General features: G+C 50.4%; 1 protein-coding gene across 1 annotated transcript in view; it reads right to left on the reverse strand.

The window, feature by feature from the left end:
• The window catches only part of Pde6b (phosphodiesterase 6B), a 50,385-nt gene that overhangs the window by 4,186 nt on the left and 20,474 nt on the right, over window positions 1-25,725 (reverse strand). Inside the window, exons 4-15 of the mRNA XM_046423584.2 lie at window positions 7,401-7,541; window positions 7,242-7,316; window positions 6,722-6,786; window positions 5,879-5,945; window positions 5,626-5,673; window positions 4,628-4,777; window positions 4,233-4,376; window positions 3,378-3,443; window positions 2,388-2,534; window positions 972-1,079; window positions 604-713; window positions 396-483 (exon numbers count right to left, since the gene is read on the reverse strand). Of these exons, the coding sequence (XP_046279540.1) occupies window positions 396-483; window positions 604-713; window positions 972-1,079; window positions 2,388-2,534; window positions 3,378-3,443; window positions 4,233-4,376; window positions 4,628-4,777; window positions 5,626-5,673; window positions 5,879-5,945; window positions 6,722-6,786; window positions 7,242-7,316; window positions 7,401-7,541 (1,209 nt within the window). The remainder of the gene's footprint in view (window positions 1-395; window positions 484-603; window positions 714-971; window positions 1,080-2,387; window positions 2,535-3,377; window positions 3,444-4,232; window positions 4,377-4,627; window positions 4,778-5,625; window positions 5,674-5,878; window positions 5,946-6,721; window positions 6,787-7,241; window positions 7,317-7,400; window positions 7,542-25,725) is intronic.

Raw genomic sequence — 25,725 nt, forward strand, 5'->3', positions numbered from 1 at the left:
GTCAGGCTTGCACAGGGCCCTTGGCTGCAGCTCTCAGGCTAGGCACCTCCTCTGCCCCAGGCTCCTGTGTACTTCGCCAGGCTTATGCCTGCTCCTGCTCCTTGGGAGGGCGGCCCCCTTCCCTCCCAGCTTTCTGCCCTCCCTGTGGACACAGGGAGAAGCTCTGAGGCAGCTTCTGCTGTGGCTGTAGTCTCTGGATCTAGAAGGCCTTGCACCTCACTTCACAGGGAGAGTCCTGGGCCCGTTGCCCTAGTACCCCAAAGCCCCAGGCCTACCCCACTGGACACCATCTGTGAACCTGTCCTGGCTCCTCACACAGCCACAGGTCTCTTGCAGCCAAACCCACCCTGACCCACCCAAGCCCTGTGGGTCCCCGGAGCCAGTGAGGGGCCAACCTCCTCTGCCAGCAGGAACTTCCCAAACTCCAGGTGGTGCCGCTCCAAGATGGAGGAGCCGTGAAGCTTGGCTAAGGGATTCTGGGATCTGTTACAGAGTGTATTCAAAACGCAAGCAGTCAGAAAGGCAGTGGGCCAGGCCAGCTGTGCAGATGACCCCAGGAGGGTGACCCCAGGAAGGTGACCCACGGCTGTGCCAGGCACCTACTTCATCTGGTACAGGTTGTTGGTGCCTCGGTGGTCAATGTCATGGCACAGGCCTGCTGTGACCATGGCGAAGGCTTCCAGGTCAGTGTAGTAGCTTTTCAGCTTGCCTGTCTGTGGGGGCATGTCCATGCCTGGGTGCTGTTTCTGGCCCAGCTCCGTGCTCCAGTCAGGCCAGGGCAGGGGTATCTGTGGGCTGGACCCCCTCCTGCTCCCCTGCCCAGGGGCCCTCTGCCCACAGCCCGGCTGGGTAAGCACTGGCTGGAGGGTGTGGGCTGCCTCCTTCCCTTGGCCTAGGGAAGACTCCCACCCCAGGAGCCAGGCAGGTGGAAATGGCTGTGGTGCCCTGCCCACCCTGCCCTGTCCACACACCATGAGCAGTGTGAACATGGTCTGGGCCACGTTGAAGCCGTGGCGCCAGTTGTGGTAGGTGATTCTCCGGTAGGCTTTGCTGACAGAGAACAGGAACCGCACCAGGACCTGGGGCAGAGGACATGCAGGTCTTTGATCAGCATTGAATCCCCAAACCTCATGTGTGAAGGCTGGTCCCCTGAGCCTCCCATTCCCCTAGTTCCCAGTGGAACTGCCTGAGCTTCTTGGGTACCTGCAGGGGTGGTGGGAAGCCTGAGCTGGGTGGGAAGAGCTGGCTGCAGCCATTAGGAGTTGGTGCCTTGGCCTATGGCCTAGCCCGAAACTGGGGAGGGGACCCTGAGGAGACCCTAAGAATCAGTTTTAGGTGTGGATATTTGAATGGACCAGATATGTGGTCTGTGGACAGAAGGGTAGGGACTCTGCAGGCAGTTATCATTGGGGCTCAGAGGAGCCTCTTGCTTCCCTTGTGATATTTAGGGTCAGAAAATTATTTGGGAATATTTTTATTCTGTTAGTATTTTCTATAAATTCTTCTTTTGTGTTTTCCCTTAGCATTTACTAAAGCTTCTTCCAAAAAAAGACAGCCTGTGGCTCCTGTTCTCTGAGGAGCATGAGGAAAGGTGATAGACTCCCTCATCTGGGCTGTGGGAAGCAGGTGTGGAGCTGGACGCAGGACAGAGCAAGAAAACTGCAGGTGGAGCAGAATTGTGGCCCAGAGCTGAGAGAGCCACCCCTTCCCTCCAGGGCCCGCCTGTGGCCAAACCCAAGGGACACTAGGTACTTTCTTCTTGGGTGAGGAGCTGCTTCCATTCTGCACCCCATGCCAACTCACTACTGCTCAGGGATGCACCCAGTGAGAAGGTTGCCTGGATTCTTACTAGTCAAACTTTCTGTCCATCCTCCCATCATCCATCTGTCCACCTGCCCACCCACCAACCATTCATCTACCAACCATACCCTCATCACTCATCGTGCGTTCACTCACCCACCCACCCACTGGCCCTTCCATTGTCCATACTCCATCCACCCGCTCACCTACTTTTCCACTGGTCTGTCCATCACCCACCCCCACCCCCCACATCCATTCATCCATCTGCCCATCCATTCATCTGTCCATCTATCTACCCAGTTATCCATCCACCCTTCCATCCAGGCAGCCTCATCCACACATTCTCCATCTGTATACATCCATTCTCCATCTATCTATCTACCTATCCATTCATCTATTCTAGGCATACTTTGTGGTTTTACAAGAAAATGTCCCCAAAACTTCCCGGGACACTGATTACCACATTCTACTCACCTCCTGGAAGATCTGGGAGCCCCAACCATGCCCCCCAACTCCTGGAGATCAGGGATCCTCAACCATGCCCTCCCACCTCCCAGGGGATTAGGGACCCTCGACCATGTCCCCACCTCCTGGGGGATCTGGAACTTGCGGACCACGCCCAGCTCATAGTACATCTGGATGCCACACTTGACCAGCTCCAGCTCAGTGCACTCCAGGTCAGAGAAGTGGAACTCATAGATGTGAAACTTGGTGGGCCCTGGCAGCTCTTCCTTCTGCAGGGGGGTTGTGAGCTGAGGGAGGCAGGCCCACCAGCCCTACTTGCTCCCCATCCCTCCTCCTCTCAGAACCCTCTCTCCAGCTAGATGCCCTGGGCATCTCTAGTGTGATCTTCAGCCTATGGCCTGGGATGTTCACATCCTCCTAACTCAGACGGTCCTCCCTCTCCTCCCACCCAGCTGAGCAGACATAATGATGTCGGGGAGGCAAACTAGCAAACACAGATGTGTGCAGGAAAAGATAAGCACACATGGACAGAGGCAGGTAGGCGTAGGCACGTATATGCAGACTCATGGCAGACACTTTCACACAAGCACAGGTGACACAGACACTGGGGACAGTCATAACTTGTCAAGAATGATCACATGCTCCAAGACCACACAGTGGTAAATCACACAGATGACAGAGCTGGAGGTGTCACACGACTGCCAGGGTGATCTGTGATGTTCTCTGGGAGACACACAATCATATGTCTGTGTGTGCTGTGTGTGCTGGCCCTCCTCTAGGGGCAGCACAGATGGACACTTGGTCCAAGTCATGCCTGCAGAGACTAAAGCGTGGACAGTTCTGGAAGTACAGAGGAGACAGGCGGGCATACAGATGCACTTGGCAGTGCAGAAGTCAGGTCAGCCCCGGCTGGACGTGAGCTCAACACACTGGCCAAGAAAGATTCAGAGCCAGGGTCCTGTAGACAGAGGTCTACTGAGGAGTGCAGACACACCCGACCACAGGCCCATTTGGATGACAGCCAACATCCTGAGATGGCATCCTGTCCCAGGGGAACTCCCCTGCTGGCAGGAGCTACCAGCACCCACTGAGGAGCAGAGACAGGTCCTCACCAAGATTTTCCCCAGCTCATCCTCCTCACAGTCAGCAGGCTCCTTCCCCAGGCGCTCCCTCGTTGGCTAAAGGGAGCAACAGGCAGGTCATGGGAGAGAGAGATGGCACTGCTCTCACCCCTTGAGGGAGAGAGGGACCACATCGCCTTCACACGTGAGCACATTGGACAAAGGGACCTCTGAATACTGATGGGCAGCCATCTCCTTGGGCCAGGGTACCCTCGATTCCAGACAGATAGGCACCCCCATGGGAGGGAGCAGGTGCTTGAGAGCCCCAGTGTGTGTGACTGTGTACGTGTGCATGATTGTGTGTGTGTGTGTGTCTGTGTGTGCACGTGTGCACCACTCACTCTCCTGCCTCTTGGCACTGATCTCAGCACTCTGCATGGATGACAGATGGAGCCTTGCGTGATAGGCAGGAGGGCATTGGGCACACCCATCCGCAGCTGAGCCCGTGGCATTGGACAGATCCTAGGGCTGGGCAGGCAGTATGTGGGTGCCAGGGCAGGTCCCGGAGCTGGACCAGCAGTGTGTGGGTCCCGGAGCAGGTCCCAGGGCAGGTGCCAGGGCAAGTCCTGGGGGAGGTCCCTGGACAGGATCGGCAGTGTGTGGGTGCTGGCGCAAGTCCTGGGGCAGGTCCTGGGCTGGGCGGGCAGTGTGTGGGTGCAGAGGCAGGTTCCAGGGCTGGCTGGGCTGGCACTGTGTGGGGCCCTGGCCTAGGCAGACAGTATGTGGATACTGGGGCAGGTCCTGGGGCAGGTGCCAGGCCAGTGCCTGGGGTCGGCCCGGTATGCGTCCCCGGCTGGGCTGCCTGCCTCCCTGTGCAAAGGCACTGTGGAATGCAAGTTGCGGTACCAGTATCATCTGGATCTCGTCCTTGTCACATCTCACGTGGTATAGAACCATGTCCTGGGCGATGTCTCTGCGGTTCTCCAGCTTGTTCACCTTGTCGTAGGTGTCTGTGTTCAGCACCGACCAGCCCAGGAACTGTGTCAGCGACTGGAGACAGAAGAGCAGTGTCACCCACCTCTCTGAGCCCCCTGAGGAGCCCTGCTGACCATTCGGTGGGCAGTTGCCTGGCCACCTGCTGCACAGCTAGCGCCTTCCAGTGGGGCCTTCAGGGACAAGGCCTCGCAGTCTTCCCTTATCCGCACTCTCCCTGCCCTAGTGCTGGGGAGATGCCGAATGCAGGGAGGCACCCCACTTGCGGGCATGTCATACATCACGCAGGGCCCCCTCTGCTGGTTTACCTCCATGAGGACTTCATCCTGCTCGTCAAAGGGCTTCCCGTCTTTTCTGTTGTAGAAGGTCGCCACCCCCACAATCTCCTCCTTCTTGTTGACGATGGGCATGGAGAGCACATTCTTGATGACCCACCCAGAGTCATCCAAGGGCCCCTCCTGTAGGGGCATGAAGAGCTGAGGGTGGCCTTGGGTCTGGCCAGGGCCAGGCGTGTTGCCCAGGGAGAAAGCCTGATTTGTGCCGCCCTCAGGCCTGGAGCCAGGCTCCTTGCTGACTCTTCACCCCCCACCTTGTCTGAGGACTTGGTGTCTATGGTCTTTGTGTCATGATTTTTCCAACTAAGGAGGGTATTTTTCCATGAGAGCTGGCTTCTTGGGCATGTGAGGGTGGTAGTCCCACAGAAGCCCCTCTCAGAAGGCCCCAGGCCACCCTGCTGTCGATGTTGTCCACGACTGCTGGACACGGGCCTCACACTTCCAGTTTACCCTGGGCCCTGCGTATCATGTAACTGGTCCTGTCTGCTGTCCCAAAGACACTGGGCCTGGATGGTGGAATAGGGACTGTAGGCTGGTTCTTACAGGAGGCGTTGAGAGACAAAGCATGTTCCCATCAGTCCATGTGACCTCCCCAGAAAGAGCCTGCCCTGCCCGTGGTCCCCAGATGAAGACATAAAGAGCAGAGAAGTGCTTGCTGGGGCTCAGCCTGGCCCAGCTGAACCCACGTAGCCCATCCAGTGAGCCCAGACAGGATCAGCTGAGCCCAGGCAGGATTGGCTGAGCCCTGCCAAGATAAGCTGAGCCCAGTGGAGCCTAGACAAGACCAACAGAGCCTCAGCAGAGCCCAGCCCACCTGCAGATCTGAGAGCACAAATTCATGCTTCTCATCAGCCACTAGGACTGAAGCAGTTTTTTAAGCAGCAAGAACTAAGTCAGCCTATCATTTCTGAACTAAAATGCTTTCTTTCCTAAGTGAAACACTCTCTTTCCATCAATGACTAGACAGATACCTGAAACTTGAACATTTCGTCAGTGGAGGTGTTCATGATGTTACAGATCTGGAAAAGGATCAGAATTGGTGTCACTTGGAGCAGCTGCATGCACACTGATTCTGACCGCACTCACCAGCCCAGCCTTGCTTGAGAGAGGTGAACTTCTTAGCAAAGCAAAAGGGTGGCAGGAGGGACAGGGGTGGGGGAGGCAGGGTGTGCAAGCATCAAGCACCAGCAGGCACAGGTCTGGGTCCAGGGTCACGGCACTCACAAAGCCACTTTCTGCCACATAGGTTGGAAGGCCGCTGGCCAGGGCCCAATGATCATCTGGGGGTGTGCTGGGGGAGGGAAGCAAAGGATCAGATGGATAGACACTTGAGTTTTTGGTTGTGAAGACAAGTGACTGTTCACATCATGCCCTTCTCTGAGCTCAGGTGGAGGTGGGGATGGGGCTGGGAACCTGGTGAGAACTGGAGGAGGCCAGAGGATGAGGCTCGTCTCACTCTGTCAAGCTGGGGACTCTCACTCTGCGAGGACTGCTCCCCGTGCAGAGGAGCTATGCATAGCTCTCAAGCTGCGGCTTCTGTCAGCCTCCTGGGACTCAGTGTCAGCCACCTGTCCTGCAGTCCTGGCCAAAATTACTTGGGCCTGGTACCCAGATCCTTGTGCCTGTTTGGAGCCTGGGGTGGGGTCTTGTCAGGCCTATGGGTCATAGGGTCACTGACCACACAGTGTAGGAGTGAAGAGGGCACCCCCTCCCCAGTCCCTCTAGCCTGAGCTCTGTACTGAACTTCTTGAGGGTGAGAGGTCAACCTTACCTCTGGGGCTCCATCTGAGACCGCTGGGCTGGCCAACCAAGAGACCCTTCACACTGACCTCTAAGCCACCTACACAGCTTACCTGATCCCACTGAATGTCTACTCTGGATGTCCAAGTGCTCAGGCTGGCCACTCCCTCCTCACCTCCCAGGTCCCTCCACGCTGGCTCTGAACAGGAGGCAGCTGCCCTGACCAAGTTTCAGGGCCACAGGCCAGGTGGGAACTCATTGCTCCAAAGGCTGGGCCTGGTCTGGGGGACCCCACTGATGCTGATGCTGCAAGAACCCGGCACTTACGGAATGACCTTGATGTCCTCCTTGCCGTGGAGGATGTAGTCGATGACTTTGTAGAAGACGATTTCCTGAGAACCAAAACACAACAGGGTGGGGTCCTGGCCCAGCTCCTCGAGAGGGGAGGGAGCCAACACCCTACCCAGACATGCATGTGCACAGCACACACAGGTGACAGGTACACACGTCCACAGACACATGCCCCAAGCAAGTGTTTCACACTCACTTTCACACGCCCGCACCCGGCATTTCACCTTGTGTGCCTGGTCAGGGATACACATTGCACACTTGACTTAGAGCCAGCTTCCTCTGTCCCCCTGGACCCTGAACACCCCTTGGCCACATGTGTGTGTGTGTCTTATGAGGGGACATGCTGGTGAAGCCATCCCACCCTGGGGCAGGCAGGCTGCAGTGGGGAGATGGCAGACAGGCAGGCGGGTAGGAGTCCCCTGCCCCACTTCCCTCCGGAGTTGGGGCCAGGGAATCCAAGCTATGAGCTGGGTGTGGCCCTGCCACCACCACTCACCCGGCCATCGGGTGTGCATGGGCCTGAGTATGGCTGGGCTTCTCCCATCAGCACAGGCCACACATCAAAAAATTCCTGGGCAGAGGAGAAGAGAGGAGAGAGTCACCCTGCAGCTGGGTCAGGCTGGGCAGGAGGGCTCCCGAGAGCACCAGACCTCACCTTCTCCTTGGTCATGTCCAGGAGGCCCACAGAGTACCGGTCACAGTTCAGATAAGCCCGCACTGTGTAGAAGGCCTTGTGGAACTGCCTCTCGATGTCTGTCAGCTCCTCAAACACCTTGTTGGCTGACCAGAGCAGCACCTGGAGGGGGTGGCACACCTGTGGACCTGCAGACCCCAGCTGTACACAGAAGCACACGGACATCTGACCACAGAGCCTGGGAGGACACTGATCCCTGTATGCAACCCAGGGTTTCATCTGAGCGTAGGACTCTGTTTCCTGACCCAGGGGCACCCAGGGATCCACAAGGTGACAAGGTCTCTGGGTTTTGGTCATGCCATGCACTGCCCAGCATTGGCCTCACATTTGGTTAATGAGTGAAACTTCAGAGGGAGGAGAGAGTGAAATTTGAAATTAATTGCTCTGGGCTTGCAAGACAAAAATCTGATGGCTGTGCCTCCCGCTGCCTACTCTGCAGTTGGCCTCGGGGAGGCTGGGGTTTGAAGATGTAAAGTCACTGGACAAGAGCCTGTGCCTCGGCACAGGGGAGATGGGTTGCTGATATGTTCCCTCTGAGCCTGATTGCTTGGCCTCTGGCTCCCTTCCTCAGCCCAGCCTGCCTGGTTCAGAGATGTGGGTGAAGCCTGGCTCCCAGCCTCCTTCACACTACGCATCTCAGCCTCCTTATTATCTGTGAAGGTGCCTGGGTGTCTCCTCTCCCCAGCGCTCAGCCTTTGCTACCCGGGCTCCGCTGTGTCCAGGGATGCCCGTGCCTCCCACACTCAGCCCCCTGCACCAGGACTGCTAGTCAACAGCGCTTGGCTCCACAGCCAGCTCTCCCACCCTCTGAAGCTAAGTGTGACCTCCTTCCACCTGTACCCATCACACTCAGACACAGCCACAGGAGTAAAGGAAACATGGATTCCTGCAGCACTCACAGCAACTGAGGGATGAGTCCAACCACCCACCCCAAAGTTCACAGGGTAGAATGCAGACACCCTGTGCACTGAGGAGAAGGACATACCACCACCCACGGGAAGACAGACATGCCAGTCCACTGTGCTGGTGGGGACACTAGGAGGAAGCGCTCTGGTTGCCTCTCACTCCCAGAGTGGTGAGGGAGACAAGTGCAAAGGGACAATGCACCCTGGGGAGGGCACCACCCCTCTCCCCTGCCCTGGAGGCAAGGAGGTGTTCCACCTGCAGCTTCCTCCTGTCCAGGGCACCCCCATGCTCAGCGATGTGCGATCCTCTCCCTCTCCTCAGGGGCCAGCCCGTCAGTGCTGCATGTCCCACCTCCTCTGGAGGGAGGTCACTCCTTCCATCAGCCCCCCTCCTCTTTCTCAAACCGTTCTTCTGTGTGCCTTCCGGGATCCCACCCAGGAGCCACATTCCCCTCACCCATGCTCCTGCTCTTCTCATGGGGTGATGGTGTTGACCCTCTGCCTCCAGCATCTCCCAGGCTTGCTTCCTCTTGCCTCTGGCTGTGGCCAACTGGTCTGCCTCATCCATGGCTCTCTGGCCTCGACTGCTCCAGTACCATCCCCCTTGGTGCCCTGTTGCCCTGGTGCCTGCTGCAGGCACAGGCCTGATCAGTCCAGTCCTAGGGTAGTGAGTCTAGATGAAGACTTTTTCTAACAGTTGAATATGAGGCACTCTCTTGTAGCTACAGCGCCTACTGTTCTGTCGAATCTTGTTGCGGTGGCAGATGTGTCAGAATGTCAGGTGCATTTTTACTGTGCATCTGACCCTTCATGGGTGGCTATGGGAAATGGGCTCCTGAGACCTGGCCCCACCCCCACCACTCCACAGGGAGGGGCTTTGCTGACATGGCCCCACCCACCTTCCCCCTAGCTGGACTTGTATGTAGGGACTGCTCCCACCCCATTTGGGGCTCGGCATAGGCTCTGTCCTCCATCCTCAGAGCCCTGTGCCAGGGCTTTTCATTCTGTAGTTTCAGCCTGATTTCCCCAGGGCCTCCCTGATGATCCACTGGTGCTCCTCGACAGCGCCTGTCCCAGCATGGGGGTGCTGGACAGGAGGAAGCTGCAGGTGGAATACCTCCTTGCCTGGGGGGCAGGGGTTAGGGCTGGTGCCCCACGGGTGCCTCTCTGTGGTCTCTCACTAGGCCGAATTTCCATGGAGTCAGGATGCCTGGTTTGTTCATGGCCAGAGCAGGCCTCACACTCAGTGCCTGGAGGCGGGTGCTGCCTGAGTGGAAGGGTGATCCAGCAGCTCTAGGGCCAGCAGCCTGAGTCCAGGTGCTTGTAGCAGCAGCTCCCGCGTGGCTGTCTGCACAGGCCTTAGAAGTTGGGGTGGTCAGCCACCTGCTGCTGGAGAATCTTGGCCCTGGGGAGGAGAGCCTCCAGCAGAACTCCGACCAAGAGCTGACCCTTTCCCTGATGGCAGGGGTCAGGATGTAGCGCCGCCTCCAGCTGGCTGTGTGCCTCAGAAGGCTTCCTGGCTCTGGCGGGTCCCCTGGTGTAAAACCCACAGTGGTGATGTGCTCTCAGGATGCTGGGAGGACCTAGCCAGCCTTCCAGGTCGCCTGACTCAGGAGTCCAGTGTGGACCTAAGAGTGTGTGAGTCGCTGTGTGTCTGTCCCGTGAGCTTCCAGGCCAGGACCACACCTGCAAAGGTGTCTACAGGTGCCAGCCATAGCTGTTGACTTTCCTGTTGGAGTAAGCTCAGCCTGGCTGCATGTCTGACTTTGGAACCACTGGCTGTCAGTCCCCCAGGTGTGTTCTCACAGGGAGAGGGATAGATGGAGCTCACACTGCAGGTAAGGGCTAGACTTCTCTCCCACCCCTGTGCAGGGTCTCCTGTCACCCACACTCTCTCCTGGTCCCTGCTGCCACCAGCACCACCTTTGTTCACCAGCGTCATTTCCTACAGCCAGGGAGCAGGTGCCCAGTGAAGGAGGCCACCTGTCCAAGTGGTCTGAACCCAGGCAGCCTGCCCCCGGCCTCTGCCTCCCCCACCTTGCTTTTGTCTGACTTTCCAGGTGGTGCCCGGTGCACACAATGAGGGAGGTGCAGCTTCTCCCTTCAGAGCACAGCTGGCACATCTACACACGTTTTCCAGTGCCGATGACTGACCGAGTGCACGATGAACTTCATCTTAGCGACTGCACTGTGTCCAGTGCTCCAGCCATGTGCAGCACCTTCTGTGAGGTCTTCCTGGGGAGCTGTCACCAGGTGGCCCCTCTCTCCCTGCTGGAGGGCACTGCCTGCTGGGAGTTCAGCATCTCAGTCCTGTGTGAGTTTTGCGCTCCTCTGTGTCTGCACAGCCTTGATCCAGTCCTCTGATTCCCCATACCGGCCTCTCTGTCCCGGTGTCTCCGGGATGAGGCGTGTCTTCACCCATGCTCCTTGGCTGACTGCAGGAGAGGTCTGCCTGAGGCTAGTGTCAGGGACTGCCAGTCCCAGGAGGGCGAGGCATTCGAGCCTCAGCTTTTTTCAAGGATGCTTTGAACCACATTCTTATTGCTTGACTTCAAAAGGTAGGAAACTTTCCCCATTTTCTTCTTCTTGTTTTATAATTTCAGGTCTGTGATCCATTTGAGTTGATTCTTGTATAAGAGCTGAAAGGTTCATTTTGATTTCTCTGCATGTGGATAGCCAGTTCTCCTGGCACCATTTATTTCCATGTTGTATGTTCTTAGCATCTTTTTTGAAAACCAATCAATTTGGGTTTATTTCTGGACTCCTATTCCATTGGATGTGTTTATGTTGGCAGCATGCTGTTCTGATTACAATGTGATCAACTTTGTAAGACATTCAGAAATCTGGGAGGGTGATACCCCCACTTTTGTTCTTCTCAGTCAGGCTTGCTTTGGCTATCTGTGGTCTTTTGTGGTTTCATGTGAGTTGTAGGGTTGTTTTTCTATTTCTATGGAGAATGACATTAAAATTTTGAAGTGGATTGCATTGAATCTATAGATTGCTTTGGATAACAGACATTTAAACTATGTTAATTCTTCCAACCCATGAACATGGGATGTCTTTCCATTTATTTGTATTCAATATTTTTCATCAATATTTTGTAGTTTCCAATATGCAGATTTTTCACTTTTTTGGTTAAAATCATTCCTGAATATTTTTGGATGCTATTGGAAATTAAATTGTTTCCTTAATTTCTTTTACAGTGTACTTTTATAAGTTGATTTTGTATCCTGCAAAATTTCTGAATTTGTTTATCTGTTCTAACAGTCTACATGACATAGGTCTGAAAAGGGTTTTGGGTTTTTTTTTGCATGTACTAAAATAGTATAGGCTACAAAATAAAAATAGAGACATAGGACTTTACCAAATTCCAAATTAAATAGCCCCTTTCTCAAGAGAAGATGTACAAATGGCCAACGTATATATGAGAAAATGCTCAACATCTCTAGTCAGATGCAAATTAAAACAACAATGAGATATCACCATTTGTCGAACTGGCTATTTTGAAAACATGAAAGGTAAGTGCTGATGAGGATTCAGGAAAAGGGAGCCGACACATTGTTAATGGAAATGCAGATCAGGACAGCTGTTTAGAACTCAAGGCAGAGGTTCCTAAAACACTGAAAGGGAAGTACTATATGATCCAGCAATCCCATTTCTGGGTATTTACCCAAAAGACTTGAGTCAGTATGTTGAAGGGATGCAGCACTATTCATGGTAGCTAAGAAATGGAACCCACCTCTGTGTCACAGGTGAAACCCTGAGTGAAATGGGTTCAGGGACAGATGCTGCACCATCTTGCTCGTGTGGAATCTGGGGAGGCTGAGCTCAGCCAAGTGGAGAGCTGGGTGGGTGGGGTGGGGTGGGGGGAAGCAGGCTGCAGCACAGGTTCCAGTTCCTGGGAGCAGTGGCTCAGCTGGGGCTTCTGCAGGACTCAGCCCCATGAGATCCCACCTACCATGGGGACTGTCTGTCCCCAGCAGAGCCCCACCAGCAGGAGGCAGTCATTATCCAAGGTATGCAGAGTCACCTTAAGAGCTAAGACATCATGGCGGATTCCAGAAGGCCCTGCTCAGAGGCTCCCTGCTGCTTCCTGGTTTCTGAACTCCCACTTGTTCCCAGTGAGTCCCTGGCGCGGAGGTTGCTGGGCTCGCTCTTCCATGCCTGTCCTGGTATGCTGCGTGTGCCCACAGGCCTCTGTATGAGCCATCAGGCCCAGACACACAGAGGGTTGGCTATTGGCCACAGACTGCACCCATTGGGCCTCGTCCAGTCTTTGCAGGTGATGGGCAGTGGGAATTGTTCAATGGAAAGTGACCAGGAGCTGGTGTGGTAGGACAGAGAGGTGTTCCCAGGTCCAGGGCCAACCCTGTAGCTTCCTTTGTTCTGTTGGCTCTGAACAGAGTGGTCAGGAGCTCTTCAGAAGGAGCTCAGCTGGGAGGGAGATGGGCAGGGGGAGCACCTGCAGGGCCTGTGGTGCTACCAGCAGGAGGGAGGGGCAGAGTGAGCTCCAGCTGACCATAAGTGTGGAGGCACCAGCGTCTGTCTTGTGCCTCCACAGTATGGCCTGCGGCCTGAGAGGCTGGGGGGAGCTGCAAGGTCTGTGATTCCTGCCTAATTCACTTGCTGCCTGGATTAGGGATGGGGAACCACCCACAGAACAGGGGACACGGACCCTGCGGCTTGCTCTCTGATGCAGGGTGGTCTGGGGTTTGTGCTCCTGGTAGAGTGGCCCAGGCTACAGAGGGGCCTGCGGTCATGTGCAGAGAGGGGCCAGGCTGCAGGGGAGCCCCAAGGCCCAGCAACAAGACCTGAGTTGTAAAGTGTGGCTCTGACTGCTGGGGGGTGGACTGGTAGGGTGTTGGAGGAGAGGGATGCTGAAGCACAGGGCTAGGGAGGGACTAGAAAGGCAGGAGGTAGGGCAGTGGGACGGGACTGGTTGTAGACCTTCCAGATAGAGAATATGCAGGGTCCCTGAGATGTGGCTCCTCGGGGGACAGTGCCCTGGTGAGACCCTAGAGGGCTGTATGTGAAGTGGGGCAGCCCTTCACAGCCCCAAGACGGCCCCCACAGTAGCACCTGGGGCGTGTGGGTGGCTGTGTCTTGGACAGGGTGTCAGGGGCCCAGCAGCCCTCCTCACTCCTGGCAGTGTCTTCTGTCCAGGGCCAGGGTTGCTGGACTCAGGACACTCACTTACGGCATTTCTGTACCTGGACAGTGAATTCCCGGGCTGTGTCTGCCAAGGTGCCCCCAAAAGCAACTGTGCTTTTCCACAGAGATCAGGGAGTTCTGGGGAGCCAAGCTGGACACGCCCATGGCACGGGAACCTGCAGCCCTGGTGGTCTCCAGGTTCGTTTTGTGGGGGAATAAACACCTCACGAACATTGCAACTGTGTTTTATTTATGTTTTCTTTGTGGTGCTGGGGATGGAACCCAGGGCCTTGAGCATGCTAGGCAGGCCTCTGCCACGGAGCCGCACCTCAGCCTGCAATTGCTGTTGAGGTTATCAGGGTGCGGACCAGACTGAAATGACTTAGGCCCATGGGGATTGAGGACTCAGCACCTTCCAACTCCCGCCCAGGCCACAGACACAGTGAGATCTGCAAACGGGGACCCAAGCCTGCACCCACGGGGGCAGGGGACGAGGTGGTGTGTGGACCATGGTGGGAGGCGAGGGGAGCCAGGGGCCCCAGCTCAGTCTTGGGACCATGCCTGTTTTTATTTCTGGGATCCTGGCAGGTCCTTTAGGTGAAGATCTCCTGACTGTGCAGGCAGAGGGAAAGGGAACCAACTGGACGTGGGCCCAAGAGTTCCCATGACAACCACCACCTGGTCTGAGGGCGCCGTGAGCAGCCCCCTCCATCCCTCCTGTCTCACTCAAGGGAGGAGAAAGACACTTGGAAGGCTCTCAGCCGAGGGATACAGCATGGGCGATTCAGCCCAGTTCTTGCACGAGTTTCCCATCTCCCGGGCTCAGGCTTCATCTCAATGGCAGAGGGCAGGTGGGTGAGCGTCAAGGCTCAGATCCATTTAAGAGAATGGCACCTAAAGCCACTCCTTAGAGGAGATGCATCCTGCTGCCTTTTTAACAGTGGTCCACTTCACCTTTTGAACATAATTCTGAGGCTTATTTTTAAAAGGGCCATATTTTCCTTTATCTCTTCTCCCTCTCCCCCGCTAACCCAGGGGGCAGGAAATAAGATTTCCTTGAGTTATCTGTGCTCCACAGGAAGGAGATGTCTGCTAGAGGGTCCAGGAAGTGAATATCTCCCAAGATTAGCAAGTAAATCCTAACAGACTACCAGGACGCTCTGGGACCCCCTGTGAGGGCACACCTGGAATGTAGCCTTTGAATAGCTCCTTTAAAAGCCCCCTGTTCTGACAGGCATGGTTGGCACACACCTGTGATTCCATTAGCTCAGGAGGCTGAGGCAGGAGGATCATGAGTTCAAAGCTGGCCTCAGAAAAAGCAAGATTCTAAGCAACTCAGTGAGATCCTCTCTGTAAATAAAATACAAAATAGGGCTAGGGGTGTGGCTCAGTGGTGTAGGGCCCTGAGTTCAATCCCTGGTACCAAAAATAAAAATCCCCCTGTTCCCCTGGATGGGCAGAATCACAGCCTCTGGGACAGGAGTCCCCGTGTTTCTCCTTTGCTAGCAAAGCAATAAAACTTCTTTTTCCTTTTCCTCAAAACCGTGTCCTCATTATTGAATTGGCATCAGGGACAGGGACTGAGATTTCAGTTACACCTTGTTGTGGTGGCCTCGGAGCCACACACAACCTTCTTCTCAGAGGAAGCTGCCTAAGGACCTAAAATCCAAAGTGTATCAAAAATGGATCGGCAACACGAGGAAGGACCCCAACAAGCACCACAGTGATGAGGTAATTCTGAGCACGGACCAAAGCGGGAAAATCTGTTCTCATGCTTGAGAGAGGAGTACTTCCTTGGTGGTCAGAACATCCTGGAGGTTGTGTGAGTGTGAGTGCCTTGAGAAACACAAGGTCACCCCCAGGAGAACAGGAGGGGGCTGTGCAAGTCACCATTAAGGGGGCTGAGCACAGAGCAGGGCCCAAGTCATAAGAAACCTCCAGTAAAGTGGGTGGGTGCACAGGGGAGATTCATTGCAAGAGACAACAGGGAGTAAAGACCCAAGGCCTAGGGACAGGGAAGGACAGCAGAAGGTCCCCTGTGCACAGTGGCGATAGTGGGAGTGAGACTGACTCCATGAAGCACCAATGGCCACGTGCACCTGGGTTTCCACGTCCACCCTGGTACGGACTGCACGCCCAGCGCAGCTCTGCTGAATGTCTAGTCAGGGTGTGGACATCTGTGACAGGCTGTCTTTTAATTTCCAGAGGGTTAACTCTAATAGAGACTTTAATAAACACCTGCAGCATACTAGATCTCCTACCTGTGGAGATCTAGTACCTTCTTAAAAGCTACAAGGTCCCTGCTTCCTGTCTGCTTTGTGTATGTGTGAACACCCATGTGTTGTGTGTTGTGTCTGCATACCTGCTTGTGTCCATATATCATGAACATAGTATCAATTAGCTTATAAATGAGTACTTATTAATTTAATTAATGGATCCAAATACCTTTTCAGTTCATGGGACTTAAATAAAGTTTTAACAAAAAGGGTTGATTTAAATTGGTCAGGACAAAGATACTTTTGAAACTACTAACCCATATTTTTTTTTCCTAGTTGGCCAATCAGAATGTTGGTGAGTAAGAAGAGTCAATGGTCAGCAATCAGAAGTGATGGGCCCCAGCTGAGGTCTTGTTCAAATGCAGAGACCACACCTGGAGCCCAACCAAACTCAGGCTAAAGGATAGAGCCCATAGCCTTGATGACTTTTTCCCTGCCTGTTTAACAGATGTGACCCATGCGCACACCCCAGAACCATACACACCCCTAAGCTGGAACACCTAAATGAGCTTTCCTGCTACCAGGCCCCTTTCACATGGTGGGAGTTCTCTCTCTTCTCACTCAAGTAAATCCCACTCTGTTTACTCTTCCCTTCTGTTAATGTCCATGGATCTTATTCTTCAGATGTGTGAGACAAGAACCCAGAAGGCAATGGGCAGAGTGGGGACTCTGGTCTCACTCAGAACTCTGGTTTCATCTTGGAGGCCCACAGGGGGATATTCAGAAGGTGAGTGAAATGGACTAAAGCTCTTTCACTTTGCTTTCTTCTAGGAGTCCTGTACTCTGTCTTGTACATTGTCTTTATCGAAAACCCCAGACCCTGTCAGCCAGTTGTTAAAAGTGAAAAGCAGTTAAGTGTGGCTGCCGGACCCAAGGCTCAGGGGATGCCTTGCTGGAGCAGGACTCTGCAGTCCCTCTCTGTCTCTGCAGAGGGTCTGATCTTGCTTCAGTCTCCTTTCATGGCCATCCATTCAATCGAGAAACAGGTCTCTCTTAGAAGTCCCCTAAGTCTCTGGCTGGGGCTACCCGCTGGTGTGACTGCAGCGTCTCTAGAGGTGGCCAAGAGCCAATGGATGGCACACAGAAGCTCCGCCTCGGCTTTACTCTCCCTGCACGGCCTGGCCTCTTGCCTGAAGGCGGAAGGAGGGCCTCACTCGGCAGCCCCTTGGGTCCCAAGCTGAGGTGACTTCTCGGTGTGATCTGACGACTCTGAGCAGAGCCTTCCTGGCTACCTGCCAGTGCCTGAGTGAGTTGCCCCTTTCTTTCTCTTTCTCTGCCTTGCAGCAACCTCCCCCAGGAAATATGAAGTCTAGTCTCAGATCCTGCCCCACTGATCCTCAGTTTTTGCCAGTTTCTACTTTATTGGACTACAGGGAAAGATTTTATCCTCTTAGGAATAAAGTTTGTCTACTACCCCTACGTCCGAGGTTAGGCATCTTGAAACTCAGGTCTATTACTGTGGGGACAGCAGCCCTGGCTGTATGAATGAGATTCCTTTATGTAACAGCCAGGAGGACAGTACTTTGGTGGCCCTAATCATGAGTAAAATGGCAAATACAGACACTAGCGAAGACCAACTTGTCCAGGGCATGTGGCTCTCAGGAAAGCTATTGGCCTGTCTCCTCTGGGATGCTCAACCCTGTCTACAGGGCTTCCAGAGTTGGGGTCAACACAGTGTCAAACAAAACAAAACAAAACAAAACCCCCAAAACCCTGGGGTTTCTCCATTTAAGAGGGAAAGGACACACACACACAAAAGGGGGCCTAGGTCCTGCCTTGGTAAGAGACACTCAATCCAACTGCCCAAGGTCTAGTCGGGCCTCAATATGAGGTCACTAATCCTTTGTATCTTTATTGATTTGTCAGGCTAGGGTTCGAAGCCAGGGCTTGATGCATGCCAGGCAGACACTCTACCACAGCCCTTGCTAATGTCTTGACACTCACAGAAGATAAAGGGGACTTTGAGGGCTGCATCAATAAAGGGCATCTAGTTCTGCTGACTCAAGCGTCCTCGTCAGGCCTTAAGGGTCACCCCCCACAGCTTTGGGGCCCACAGAAGATCAAGGTCACCCTCTCTGTTCAGATGTCGAGGATGCCAAGGGCCCTTCTGCACAAGCGCTCCCACACTGGGGTTCCACTGACTTTCAAACCCTGTGGCAAAGGCCTGACGTTTTCTGTGCTCAGTTCTGGTCCTACTACCAGTTGGAGGACAGGCAGAGCTGGCTCTTTAGAGAAGGAAGAACCTGCACAAACAAGTACCCAAGCCAACCAGAGACCAGACAACCAAGTGTCACTTTTAAATCCCAACCGTTATGGCACACCCTCATACTCTGGGGTTCTACTCTCTCAGTAAGTTTCAGAAAAGGAGGGAAAGGGAAGAGGGTGGAAAGGCCTCCTCCACTGAAGACAACATGCCTTGGGTAAGAGAAACGCAGATGATAATAAAGGAGATGGCTGAACTCAAACAGACCCTGGGCTCCAACCCCTTGAATGGCACCTGGGAGAGAAAAAAGATTAAGGCACAGCTTTGTACCTGCCAGATTGTCTGAACCTCTCCTGGGATGAAATGCATTGTGTAAATCAAATGCACAGAAAATATTCACAAGAATTGTTTCAGAATATGAATTTAAGAAAAGGTCTGAAACTAGAAAATATAAAAGAAAAGAAAGTTATAAGTATGTAAATATATTTTAACATGGAAAACTAGATGATAAAAGAAATGGCTTTGGATGAGAAAGTATTTTGTGTGGTAAAGTAATATTCTTGTGCTAAAGTCCAAGATAAAAGAGGGGGTGAAGAGAAGGATGTAAACAAGTTGTAGAATGTCTAAGTCACAGAAGGTTTAGGGTAGGTAAATCTCAAAAAGTTTGTGTATGTGATTAGATTGGCTATAATTAACACCATCGGTTAAAGTTATTAAAATTTTAATTTACTGATAGGAATCAAAGTCTAAACATTGATCTGCTCAAATCTATCAAGATAATTTTCTCATGTCTGTTAGGTTTTATTATTTAGGGAAGCTAAGTCTTAAAAGAATTAGGGTTTGAACCTGTTTTAAAGCATTTTAAATGATTACTTCATAACTGGCTAAATAAGCAACAGTTATTTTAGGGTATAATAATATAGTTGACACCCTAAATACATGTAACTAGAGATATGTATACATCCAAGAATGATGTTTGTATGAGCTTTGTCTAAGTATTATGTAAAGGTTTGTAAAATGAAAGTTTTTGTAGATTTACCTGCAAGGTAACAAATAAGTGCTCTCTCTTTTTTTTTCATTTTTTAAAAAAATCGATTGTATTTTTTTTTAAATAACAGCAGAATGCATTACAATTCTTATTGCACATATAGAGCCCAATTTTTCATATCTTTGTATGTAAAGTATGTTCACACCAATTCATGTCTTTATACATGTACTTTGTTTTTTTTGCATTACAATTCTTATTGCACATATATATCACAATTTTTCATATCTCTGTTTGTATATAAAGTAGGTTGACGAACTGTGTCTTCATACATGTACTTCGGATAATGATGTCCATCACATTCCACCATCCTTGCTAATCCCCTGCCTCGTCCCTTTCCCTCCCACCCCTCTTCCCTATCTAGAATCCATCTATTCCTCCCATGCTCCTTCTCCCTACCCCACTATGAGTCAGCCTCCTTATATCAGAGAAAACAATCGGCATTTGTTTTTTTGGGATTGGCTAACTTCACTTAGCAAATGCCGTGATTTTATTCTCCTTTATTGCTGAGTAATATTCCATTGTGTATATATGCCACATTTTTTTATCCATCCATCCACTGAAGGGCATCTAGATTGGCTCCACAGTTTAGCTATTGTGAATTGTGCTGCTATAAACATTGATGTGGCTGTGTCCCTGTAGTATGCTGTTTTTAAGTCCTTTGGGTATAGTCCAAGGAGAGGGATGGCTGGGTCAAATGGTGGTTCCATTAAGTGCTCTTTTTTACACACTGTATCTGACATAGAAGGGCCACACTGCCATTTAAAGACCTGGCTTATATCTGTTTGCTTTGACTGAGTCTATTTCTGATCATTAACAATGTTTCCTAATGTATAAGAGATTTAAAGTTACCCTTTAATTTTTGCTACTACTGCTAACCCAGGAAGACCTGTGGTTATTGTTACTATATACTATGGGTTCTATATTTTACTTTAAAAATCTAAACTTAATGTAAAAATATCTGTGTAACTGTGACACTAACCATTAGTGGCTTCTTTGTATAGTCAGTGCATTCATGATCTTCAAGTTTACAGGCCTTTTAAAGCATAAAGCCTGGAGAACACTTTATCAAGTTGCTGTTCTCCAAACTAAAATAGTTCATAGCCAATAGTCCCCTTCAGATTTATATAGAAAAAAATTTGTTGGCATTCATTTATGTCATTTGATGTTTTATAACTGGATAAAGGTAACATGTTGTCAATAAGTTATATGAAATTTTATGTTACTCTTTACAATGGAAATTTAAATGTATTTTTGGAAGGTAACAAGAAAAGCCTGATTTGTTCAAAGGTTGACACTGTAAACCAGAAGCATTTTTGCCTCTTTTCACACAAAAATAAAGTTAGGAGCTCTCTTAGTTTTTGTTTGATTCATGTTTCAGATGTAATGTTGTGGGATTGTCAAGAGGCCTGTCTTACCTAGATAAGGCTCTGCCTTTCACCCTATTCCATGTTAAGATGGCTCCCAAGTAGGCTAGACTTAACCTCATTTAAAGTTATGTTCAAAAGATTTTTATTGTAAAGATTACTATGATCTCAAATTGATACAAAATTAAGTAAAGTTTTGGGTAAATTATAGAAGACATGTAACATTAAAAGAGATTTTTTTTTGTTGTTGTTGTCATTGGGGATTGAACTCTGGGGCACTCAACCACTGAGCCACATCCTTAATCCTATTTTTGTATTTTATTTAGATACAGGGTTTCACTGAATTGCTTAGCACCTCACCATTGCTGAGGCTGTCTTTGAACTTGTGATCCTCCTGTCTCAGCCTCCCAAGCCACTGGGATTATAGACATGCTCCACCTGACCTGCAGAAATTTTTTTTTTAAAAAAGTAAAATTTGTAAGGGATCTCATATGTGATTGAATTGATAAATGTATGTGTCTTATACCAAATATATATTAGTGTTGTTATAGAAATTATGTTTCTTGGTTCAAAGAAAATAACAAACTAAATATGTTTTTGGTCTTGTTAATTTCAATTTTGTATTTCCCTTATAGAGCTTTATAACTTTTGCCTCTTAGTGTTTTGAAGAAGTACTGCTTCTAACAGGACAACCTGAGTTGATTTAGGATATTAAGCTGATACCTACAGGACAAATGGGATATAAGGCTGACTTCTAGTACTAATACTAACCCCAGTTAAAGGAAGAGATCACTATAAAATCATAGATATTAAAGTTGCTGGTGAAACTGACCTGCTACATGTTTAAAACCAAAACTTGGAGACCGAAGATAAGGAGGTAAAAGGGCCAAAGAAAAGGCAGCCAATATTATGGGCTTTTCAGGAGGCATCACGATACCAGACCTTAAACTATACTACAAAGCAGTAGTAACAAAAACAGCATGGTATTAACACCAAAATAGACATGTAGGCCAATGGTACAAAATAGAAGACACAGAGACAAACCCACATAAATGGTCATCTCATACTAGACAAAGGTGCCAAAACATACACTGGGGAAAAGATAGCCTATTTAACAAGTGGTGCTGGGAAAACTGGAACTCCATATGTGCCAAAATGAAATTCAACCTCTGTCTCTCACCCTGCACAAAAATAAATTCAAAGTGGATCAAAGACTTAGACACTAGAACAGAGACCCTGAGCCTAATAGAAGAAAAAAGCAGGCCTAAATCCTAAATCCTCATCATGTTGGCTTAGGACCTGACTTTCCAAACAAGGACTCCTAGAGCATAAGAAGTAAAGTCAAAAAAAATGGGATGGATTCCAACTAAAAAGCATCTTCTCAGCAAAGGAAACAATCAATAACAGGATGAGAGAGCTTATAGAATGGGAAAAAATATTTACCACACACAACTCAGATAGAGCACTAATCTCCAGGATATACAAAGAATTAAAAAAAACTTAATACCCCCCAAACAAATAACAAGTCAATAAATGGGCTAAGGAACTGAACAGACACTTCACAGAAGAAATATAACTGATCACCAAACAAATGAAAAAATGTTCAACATCTCTAGCAATTAGAGAAATGCAAATCAAAACTACACTAAGATTTCATCTCATTCCAGTCCGAATGGCAATGATCAAGCATACAAGCAATATTAAGTGTTGGTGAAGATGTGGGGAAAAGGCACACTCATACATTGCTGGTCAGGACTGCAAATTGGTGCAACCACTGTAGAAAGCAGTATGGAAATACCTCAGAAAACTTTGAATGGATCCACCATTTGACCCAGCTATCCCACTCCTTGGTTTATACCCAAAGGACTTAAAAACAGCATATTACAGTGATGCAGTCACATCAATGTCTATAGCAGCTCAATTAATAATAGCTAAACTATGGAACCAGCCTAGATGCCCTTTGACAGATGAATGGATGAAGAAAATGTAGTACATATACACAATGGACTATTAATCAGCCTTAAAAAAGAATGAAATCATGATGTTTGCAGGTAAATGGATGGAACTAGAGAATATCATGCTAAGTGAAATAAGCCAATCTCAAAAAACCAAAAGCTAGATGTTTTCTCTGATAAGTGGATGCTGATCCGTAGTTTAGCATGGGTACAAGGAAGAATGCAGGAACTTTGGTTTGTAGAGCAGAGTGAGGGGAGAGGTGGGGCTGTGCGGAAGGGAAGGATGGTAGAAGGAGACAGACATTATTACCTATATTCATGTATGATCACACTAGGGGAGTGACTCTGCACCATGTACAGCCAGAGGAATGAGAAGTTGTGCTCCATTTGTGTACAATATGTCAAAATGCATTCTACTGTCATGTATGACTAATTAGAACAAATAAGAAAAAAAAAAATCTGGTTTTTGCCCATGAAGGTCATCCAGGATCCAGGGAATGACAAGACCCCTCTAAGGGCCCTGCAACTCCAGCCAGTCACCTGACCTCCTAAATAGGGGGATCACGAGGACCCTAGAGAACAGGAAGCCACCCAGTGCACATTCTGCAGAGGAGGGTTGCTGGAGAGGGGAATGTCTCTGATGTTTCCAGGGAAGCCACATGTGGTCAGCAAGACCCTGGCCCATCCTGGCAGATGGCACAACTGGTAGAGGAAAAGCTAAAGGAGCCAAGAGGCTTTTCACAAGTTCCCAAGAGTGATCCCTGACAAATCTCAGCTCTTACAGTAGAGAGGGAATAAAGGCCAATTTTGATCAACTTGGTCTTAAACACCCAGCAGGAGAGTATAACCAAAGCACAGCTGCATGTGGACATTTAAATGATAGACAGTTCTTTTACCTGAGATGTACATTTGTGTCAGTCCTCCTGAAAGTAAGTAAAACTGGGAGGTTATAAAGGAAGCGTCTTTATACAGGAGTGTCTGATAAATATTGCAAAAAGCTCTGTCAGAGTCACAGGTGTGTTCTGAGCCAATCTGAGACCTGTCTGTGCTTTTTTTTTCTGGTATGATTATCATGAGCTGCTGCTCAGACTCCTCTGGAGTTTGCAGTTCACTTCCAGCCTGGAGACTTGGTTTTAATCAAGACCTGGAAAGAAGGCAAGCTACAGCTGAGTTGGAAAGGACCTTACAAGTGCTCCTCATCACCAGGATGCCTACCTGGTCTCCTAAAAGGGGAGAACTCATTACCATGGGTGATTTCCACTCAATATATCTAGGATGGATGGCACAAGAACAAAAATGAAAACGTGGCCAAAGGGTATAAAAAGAAAAGGGGGAACTTGTGAGAGACAGAAAGTCCAGTGGTCTATTCTCAGAATATAGTATTTAGCCTTAATTGGGATGAAAGATCCAGTTGTAGCCAATTGAACCATGATCCTTCCCTTTGCCCTCCCCAATTTTGAAATTAGCCAGTTGTGTAGATTGTAACCCCGAGCTCCTCCTATCAGAGCAAGGGGCAGCGCTATGTTAAGGATAAAGCAGGCGAACATCCTGCCCAGGTGCCCTTGCCAGCCGGGTCTGTCGCAGCCCTCCTGGCAGAAGTCTGCCTTGCCCACCTACTTTTAGCACTCGTCTGATTTCCAGGGCAGCTCAGGTGTATCTAACAAGACTGCAGGTGTGGCGTGCTCCCCCGGCATGCATTCCACATGCAGTTGGTCATCACTGTCATGGTGTAAGAGCACTTCTGGTGAAATTGCCCAAGGACGTGCCTCAGCCACACATGGCCACACTGTGATGACAATCTAAACTCGATGTCTTAGATAAAATAGATTGATTCCCTCAAAGACACGAATACTAAAACTTACCAAGAAACAGAATAGCCTGGACAGACTTTGAAGTATCAAATAAACTAAGGTAACAGCTTAATTAACAACAGCAACAACAACAACAAATGCACAGTTGCTGACAGGTGGCAGGAGAATCCCAGCAAATGTTGGGGTGGGGCCCAGGATCCTGTCTCTCCCAGGACGTGGGCCGCTGGTGAGTTTCTGAAGGTGTGTTTGTGTGTGGTACTCATGTCTGTCAGACCACCCTGGGGCCCTAGTCCTGAGCAGGACTCTTTCTGTTTGCTGATGACTGAGAGAGCCTGGTGGCTCCTAGAGAGGGCAGGAACTTGGAGCATTCTCTAGAAAAGGGAGGGACACAGGTGGAGTGACCACAAAGTGGCCATTGGAGCCAGTCAGACCTGTACTTGAATCGCAGCCTCTGCAGCCTGAAGGGACAGCCTAGTCGGGTAGCAGAGAGGGAGCCCCATGGCCCTTCTCCCAGCCCTCCACCTGGGCATCTCCTCCTTTGTGTGCGGTCATATTTTTTCCCTGAGTTCTGTGAACTGCTCCAGCAACGTAACTGAAGCTGGCGAGGCATCAGGGGAGATCCAAGCCTACAGTCTGGAGGTGGTTTGGGTGTGTCCCACAAAGGCTCCTGTGTGGGAGACTCAGTCCCTATAGTGGTGATAGAAAGAGCTGTGAACCTTTAAGAGGTGGGGTCAGCTGTGATTACCTCAGGGGTGCTGCCAGGGAAGGGATCAATGCTGGACTTGCAGGATTGTGGGTGGCAATAAAGAGGCAAAGGTGGGTCCTCCCTGCACTCTGGTTTTCTGCCTCACCTGATGGCCTCCTGCACATTCCTGACACTGGAGATACCAGCCAAACCCTCACCAGAGCTAAGCAGAAGCCAGCACCATCCTCTGGAACCTCCACAGCTGTGACTGAAATAAACCTCTGTTCATCAAGTACAGAGCCTCAGGTATTTTTTTTTTTTTAGAGCAACAGAAAATCCTAGTACCCCTGACCAGTACCACTGCTTCATAGCTGGTTGGTCACAAGCACAGGTAAAGTGGTCTGGAGCTAGTGATTGGCATTGGGAGTTGGGGGAAGTCTTGGACTGACCTTTAGCCTGTGGGATCCAATTCCATCTCCAGGTGGGTAGTGTTGGACCTGAAGTGGATCAGAAGACACCCCACTGGTATGCCCTGCAGCTGGGGGTCACAGAAGCATTCTGTTCTGTGACAGGGTAGGGGACAGTGAGTTTGCGACTTCATTATACCCAGGATGGGAAGCACTTTTTAACACATTCTATGACCTGGCACTTCCCTACTACCAGCACCAGATAAGACAATGCAATAAAGAGAAACTGCAGACCAAGGTAGTTCATGAACATCGATGCTAAAATTCTGAAGATCTTGGCAAAAGCCAATTTAACAATGTATGAAAAAGATGATATTTCACGACCAAGTGACATTTATTCCAGGTGTACATGGCTGGTTCAACATTTAAAAATCAATTAATGTAATCCATCACATGAAAAGGTTAAAGGAAAAATCTTACC

This window comes from Marmota monax, unplaced genomic scaffold, assembly GCF_021218885.2.
Source record: "Marmota monax isolate L192 unplaced genomic scaffold, Marmota_monax_Labrador192_F-V1.1 WCK01_AAM20220418_F8-fsc00009, whole genome shotgun sequence".
Taxonomy (NCBI): domain Eukaryota; kingdom Metazoa; phylum Chordata; class Mammalia; order Rodentia; family Sciuridae; genus Marmota; species Marmota monax.